Raw genomic sequence first — 7,304 nt, 5'->3', positions numbered from 1 at the left:
AACCGGTCCAATTAGAACCAACCGATTCAATTAAAACCAGCCAATCATAATCAAATATCCAATTGTAATTGGATCAGATCGGATCCAAAATTTCAACATCCAAATATGATCGGTCGGTTCTTGGATGACAGTCCAACATCTAAAACCAAATTGATGACCATCAAACTAATATGTAACTGATAACTATATATAATTATTAACATTTTACGATATTGTTTTTAATAAATTAAGAAAATATATAAATAATCGGTTAAAATGATGGATCATATGGTTGAGTATTGGATCAGAAGATTAAAGGAATCCAATCCGGTTCAGTGGATAACCAGTAGTAACATCCAATGGATGGAACCGAAATATGATCCAACCATCCATTGGATTTGGATCAGATCGGATGTCTAATGTTAATCAGATGACAAAATTCAATATCCAATAAATGATTATATCGGTTCTACTTAAATTCATTGAATTTTCAAGTGATAAACACCACATTTTTACCCATTGCCAGCCTTACATTTAACATTAACCCCCTAAAGTTTTCCCACATAACTAATAAGACCCTTGTGTTTTGAGGAATCTACCAAAAAGACCACCCGAAAATAAAGTCAATTAATGCACATTTCTATTGATGGCCCCGTTACTCTTTCACTCTAAACAATTTATTTAAAATGATATTTTAAAACATGCATCTTCGTTCTAAGATTACTCGAATGTTTTTTTAAACATTATTTGAATGATCGTTAAATCCATTGTACGCAAGTTTTATTGATGTGTTTTTTCGTACAAATCCTATGAAACGGATGAGAAAACAATTTGTTGATGCAAAAACTAAATACATCATGTACAACTATTGGAAAAACTAGATCAAAAGCCTATGTTATCTTCTAAACCTTGGAGGAACTCGAGGCGTTATGACTACTACGTCTCGGTTAGATTTAATCATAGCAAGACGGTCTGGTATTGTTTTATCAAAAAGTCTGTTATCGGGATTCTCAGCGTAACACACATAGTAACAATTCACACAAGCGTGGGGCAATGCCATTGCAATCCTCGTCTGAAAAGTAAATATTAAAATAATCAGAACAACCACCAAAAAAGAACAAAAGTTTAATATATTTGAAAATCATATAATACTAACCATTAAATAACCAACGATGAAGGCAAGGAGAGATATGGTGGCGGTGAAGTCTCTATGCACAGTCGACGTCCAAGACGCCACCATGATAACGCATATAGAACCGCTACAAACTCCAGTGAGGAAGCATACGGCAGTGGTGATGTCGGAATCAACGATGGTTTCCATTTCTCGCTTCTCGAAAAGTTCCCAAGTGTCTTGCGATGCTTTCACAAACCCTTTTCCGTATGTTGCTATCTGTAACGAATGCATAAAAATAAATTCAAACGGTTATTTTATAAAATTATATAGTCAATTATTTTATCAAAGAAATTATTAAAATGAATTAGGTAGGAAAGGGACACTTCTCCTTTTTAACAAATGCCTAGAAATTATATGATAAAGTGGCAAAAAAAACATTCTTGAAATCAATTATATGATATTCTAAAATCAATATCATATAATAAACATGAATATATTCAAAAGGAAACTTCAACTGATGGTACCAAAGGTCCTTCAGTCCAGCGGTATCGTAGTTCTTAGTCTCCGAGAAGGTCAAGGGTTCAAAACTCACCAATGGTGAGTAAAATGTGTGAGTTTATTTGTTGTATTTGCCATATATAAATATTATATACTTCAAAAAAAAAAAATTCTAACTGATGGTCGGATATTTATTTGCCAATTGATATGAGAAATTGCACATAGATTTGTTTACCTGAACATAAGCCCAGCCATTGCCATATCTAAAGATTGCTTCCATAACTTTGAGACAACAATGTGCACAAGAGAACATGAACTCATCTTCTCCCTCAAGCAAATTCAGACCTCGAGCAACGATTCTCAGAGCTTCAATGGTGGGAACAAATAAAGACCCTAAACAAGCACTTCCAAGATTCTTGGACATTGCTCTTTGAAAGCAAAACTGTGTGTTCGATTGCATTCCCCTAAGATAATACAAAGAAATCACCCTACTTATCGTCAAATTCGCAACATTTCTCATCACCTCTGCCGTCCAAAGCAAGCTCAACACCAACCCAATGATCACCAATGGCGGAAAATAGAAATTCAATGCCCCAATCACTGCTAATATCCAAATCGACATCCAAATGAACCCAATTCCAAGCATCCAGTATGTGGGTCGGTTTATATCTGAGAATTTCGAAACGGGTTCAAGTGCTTTGATGAAAATCTTACTGCAAAATTTAACTCTTTGAGTTACCCAACAAGCATACAACCCATTTCCGATGGAAAAGAAGATGAACACCACTCCAACACCGTCGGTGCTCGGCCGTTGGATGCAGATAAGGAGGATTCCGGCGGATAAAGTCATGAGGAAAGAGCTCCACAGGATGAAATGCACCATGAAATTTGGCCAAACCCTCACTGCTTTCTGCCATGTGAATGCCAATGTGATGCTTAAAAGAGAAGCGGCTTCAACTTGTGGGAGAAAGTACCGAATTACCCTTCTTTCTTTCCTCCCTGAACTCCCTCCTTCTAACAATCCTTGGATCCCTTTGAACACCAAGAAGAACACCAAACAAACAGCAACCAAGAAATGGAGTGTGAATATGAACAATGATATCTTGTTCGTGTATTTTCTTGAATTTAGTGTGGTCAAAGATTGCTGACGAACAACAACAGAATTAAAATTAGAAAAAGGCCACTAAATTAATTGACGTAATAAAGAAAACCCAGAATTTGTAATTGAAATTTAATTCAAAAAAAGGAAGAAAAGAATGGAATTTGGATAAATAGAAAGGTTGACTTACTTGAGGGATAGGTGTGCTGTGGGTAGGAGTGGGGATGGAGATGGGGGTGGGGATGGAGCGGGGATTACCGGAGGGTGGTGGTGGAGATGGGTGGTGGGTGGCGGTGGGTGGCGGTGGCGGTGGTGGGTGGTGGGTGGCAGTGGTGGGGCCACGATTAGGGATAGGTGTAGGAGGTACTCTTGTGGCATTATCAATCACAAGTCTTAACGGATTTGTGGCACTTAATCTTTGCATTCTTGACATATGCATATCTCTTGGTGGTTGTTGTTGGTGTTCTTCGAAACCCATCGCACCTTTCTCCAAATCTTTGTGCGTTTCTTTGGTTTCAACTGTTTCTGTATGTTGATCATCACCATCTTCATTTTCTCTCTCTACAACCTGCAAAAGATTGGGTAGAAACAGGGGAGAAGACGTGAGAGATAGTTCTTAGAAGCAGAAAATGAAATCAAGGAGGTCAGGTGATGTAATTTACAGGTTCTGCGGCACCCATCTCCGGTGGCGGATAGATTTCTCCGGTCGGTTGTGGCGGCGGCGGAGGAGGAGGAGATTGTTTGTAGATAGATTGTAGAGGCTGCTATGATGATGATATTGGTTTGGTACTGTTTCTTTCACCGAAACTTTACATTCCACCTAAGAAAGAGAAAGTAATTTATAAAATTGTCCCTCGACTATTTAGTAACTTCATTTTTAACCCAACAAGTATTGTTCTGGCAACTTTTACCCATAATCTAACATTTACTAACAATATGGTCTATCTTCTATCAACTTTGATAGAAATCTACTAAAATCATTCCAAAAAGTGCATTAGAAATATTAACAAATGTCTTATTTTGTGTCTTTTGATATGATAACTCCTTTATATATGAAAAGACAATGAAAACAATAAATAAAAGCACCTTTAATGATACGTTTTTTATAGTAAAAAGCTGTAGTTTTTATAAGAACATCTCTAACGTATTCTCATAAATAAAGAAAATATAAATTTTGAGCAAATGTCTGTTCAAAAATTTTCTCTAAAATGGTGAAAGTATTAGAAAGAGTGAAATCCTTCAAATATTTGGAGAACTCCCTAAAAATAATTACCGTGAAAGAGCATGAAACTGAAATAATTTTTATTATATTCTCACCAATGAGGAAACCTTGATGTGTTAAAAATTTATAGGCATGAGAATGGGGTAGGGATGGGGTGGGGACCTCAATCCCCGTCCCCGATTACTTATCTTTATCTTCGTCTTCATCCTCATCCCCGTCGGGGAATATTATCACATCCCCAGCGAGGAAACGAAGATTTTTTTCCCGTTTATATAAGTTATTTTAAATTAAATATGTAAGAGACCATACATGTTTAAATCTCAAACATTTTTAATAAACCTAAAACCAAAATAAATTTAATTTAATAAAAAAAACCACAACATCATATAAGAATTAATAACCTAAAACAAAAAAAAATCAATTTAATCCAAAAATAACTTAAAGTCACATGTACCAAAATATATTGAGTAATATAAAACTATATCGAGTGATATACAAAACTTATCGAGTAATTATATTTTGATTTGACATCCAAAATATTACATATTAACATCCAAAAAATAATAATTTAGATTATAAACCTAGTTAAGAAATATGAAATTATGAATTATTGCTTTATTTGAAATAAATAATATATATATATATATATAATTTATTAATCAATATATATATAACGGGTATGGGGAGGGGAGTACGATATCCGTCCCCGTCTCCATCCCCGGTTTGATACAAACATTGATTCCCGTCCCCATCCTTGATTTAGTGGGAAATCTTCATCCCCGATCGAGACGGATGGAGCGGGTTCCTCGACGGATCAGGGGCCATTCTCCTACCTAAATGTTTATGAGAAATGAAAAATATTAAGTTAACAATAATACAGCGACAAACAATTCATGAAAAGGTTGTTAGAATCATGAAAGCGAACTAACAAACCTTTTCGAAGACTTGACCCCTTGAAATTTGTGGCATGCTAGTCATGTTAATATTAGCACGTGAAGTATAAGAGAAAGAATCAAGAGGTTAAAACTGAAAGTTTGTAAATAGTTTAAGGACTTTTCTGAAAATAAATCATTTCACACATCGAGATACAGACGGAACGTCTTTCTCGTTTCTTGTCATGAACAATTATAATTTAAAATAAAAACCAATTAAAGTGTTTCAAACATTTTTCCAACATAAACTTGTTTTAAGTTTTACAAAATTCCCCTTCGACAACACGTTTGAATTGTTAAAGATTTATTTTGAATATTTTGTTGTTATTAAATTAATTAATAATAAATAGCAATTTAGGTAGTCGATTATTAATTAAACCTGTACTTTTTTTTGTCAAATTTAATTATCAATTAAAATAATTTAAAATAACAACGGTTTTAAAAAAGGCATGTGGTGTTGCGCGTGAGGAGACGCGCCAATTATGATGGCGTTCTACTTTATCGGGTTTAAATTCGGTGTGATCTCATGTGACAGTGGTGCAGGTCGGTTTTGATGTGGGTTTTTGAGATGATGAAATGGAGGGCTGCGATTGGATGTCACGGCGCATTATGCAAACGTGAATTATTTGGTCAATTAAATCTGAGTCACGATCCCAAAGTCTTCGATTACTTAACGAAACCAACACAATAAGATGATATATTCTAATAATTAGAACTTCTCTTATTGTTAACGACTTTTTTTTTTTTTTTAATCTATGGGGTGTTTGGGATTACTTATAAAAATAATTTATTAATTTATTTCAATGTGGTATCGATAATAAACACTCTTGAGTGTTTGGATAAACAATTTATATCGATGTCAAACCGGTACTAAAGAGTTTTTGAAGAAGTTAAACTCTTATGACTTATAATAAGTTGAAAAATGTTTTTGTTGAAAAATATAAGTTGTTTCAAATAAACAACCCCAAACACCCCCTATGTATGAAAAAGTATAGTTCAGAATTAACCTGGATTTTTTTTTTGTAAATTTGTATACTCAAAGTTAACTTCCAACTCTTGATTTGCTCTTCCATTTACTTTTATTATTTCTTAATGAAATTTGTTTTTCAAAGTTTCAATAATAAGCAAAATGAAATCCTAGAAATTCTTTTGGTGAGGGATGAAAAAGATGCGAGTTGCAGAAGAAATTCAAAGATTTTAAAAGGTATGTAAAAATATTCATTAAAAAAATGCGATTTGTTATTACATATTTTTTTTTTCTCAATATTGTTAGATTTGTTGTTATCATACGATATGATTGTGTTTATGATTAGATCATATAAATTCGAATAAAAATTTGATATTTTGTAATCACATGATATGATAATCCTTTTTCGAATTTAAGCTCCATTAACAATAACTATTTATACGTGATTGATAATTACGTTAAATTTTGACTATTTCAAGAGTTTTTCAATTGATAGAAATCTTTTGGTGAGTAAAGAAAAAAAAAATAAGAGTTGAATAAAACTTAAAAGATTTTAAAAAAGATATATAAAAAATATATTATTTAGAAAACGTGATTTGTTATTACACTTTTCTTCTTTTCAATATTGTTGGATTTGTTGTTATCGTGTGACATGATTATGTTTACGATTAGATCATATAAATTCGAATAAAGTTTTGATATTTTATAATTACAAGATATGATTAAAAAAACGAATTTAAACTCCGTTGACATTAATTATTTACACATGATTGATAATCATCAATCAATCATCAATATATATATATATATATATATATATATATATATACTAGAAGCGTACTCGCACAATCGCGCAATGCAACGAGATACATCGTGAATTTAATATTTCATTTTATTCTTTATCTCAGTCGATGTTATAATATGGCTTTATGTAATTTTGAGAAAACGATGATGTTTTTATTTTTGAATAAGATATATGTTTGAAGATATCATAAAAATTTGACAAAAATATATTGATATTAGTATCAAATTAACTATTTGAGATTTCTCATTTATTTGTGTAATTTTTTAATTCAATTTTTTATAATTTAATTTATGTACAATAACGAAGTAATTTATATTTGGTTTAATAATATAATTTTTTTATAAAGATAATAATTATTTATTTTGTTGGAACTCGATACTTATTCTAATTATATTTTAGATTTTTTATATTTTAAAATGGGATGTTCATCCTCTATTTGATTATGTTTATCCGCAGTTATTTATATGAATTTAAACATCGAGCTTTAATAAGTTGTACTTATGCATAATTACTTGTAATCTTGAATTTCAAGTAATATGCATCAATATATAATACTTTATGCATAACAAAAATATATCAATATTCGTATCAAATTAACTATTTAAAATTCCTCATTTTTTATGTAATTTTTTAATTCAATTTTTTTATTATAATTTAATTTAGGTACAATAACGAAGTAATTTATATT

At 31.8% G+C, this 7,304-nt stretch overlaps 1 protein-coding gene across 1 annotated transcript; it reads right to left on the bottom strand.

Annotated features, from left to right (window-relative positions):
• Positions 1 to 732: 732 nt before the first annotated feature.
• Positions 733 to 3,438, bottom strand: LOC112519436 (protein PNS1). The gene is made up of 5 exons (XM_025127548.1): positions 3,353 to 3,438; positions 2,881 to 3,258; positions 1,827 to 2,735; positions 1,136 to 1,369; positions 733 to 1,051 (listed from the first exon to the last, which is right to left on the bottom strand). The coding sequence occupies exons 1-5, from the start codon at positions 3,368 to 3,370 to the stop codon at positions 875 to 877; spliced, it is 1,716 nt and encodes a 571-aa protein (XP_024983316.1). The 5' UTR covers positions 3,371 to 3,438; the 3' UTR covers positions 733 to 874.
• Positions 3,439 to 7,304: the final 3,866 nt, after the last annotated feature.

This window comes from Cynara cardunculus (assembly GCF_001531365.2).
Source record: "Cynara cardunculus var. scolymus isolate 2C chromosome LG 10, CcrdV1, whole genome shotgun sequence".
Taxonomy (NCBI): domain Eukaryota; kingdom Viridiplantae; phylum Streptophyta; class Magnoliopsida; order Asterales; family Asteraceae; genus Cynara; species Cynara cardunculus.
The sequence above is the reverse complement of the archived record's forward strand: the minus strand, read 5'-3'. Positions and strand labels throughout refer to the sequence as shown.

What these genes read in the sequence shown, in the direction of transcription:
- LOC112519436 (XM_025127548.1), bottom strand. An exon ending in ATGGCTGGGCTTATGTTCAG is followed by an intron (nt 1,370 to 1,826) that starts GTAAACAAATCT and finishes CATTCGTTACAG; the next exon opens with ATAGCAACATACGGAAAAGG. An exon ending in TCATCGTTGGTTATTTAATG is followed by an intron (nt 1,052 to 1,135) that starts GTTAGTATTATA and finishes TTTACTTTTCAG; the next exon opens with ACGAGGATTGCAATGGCATT.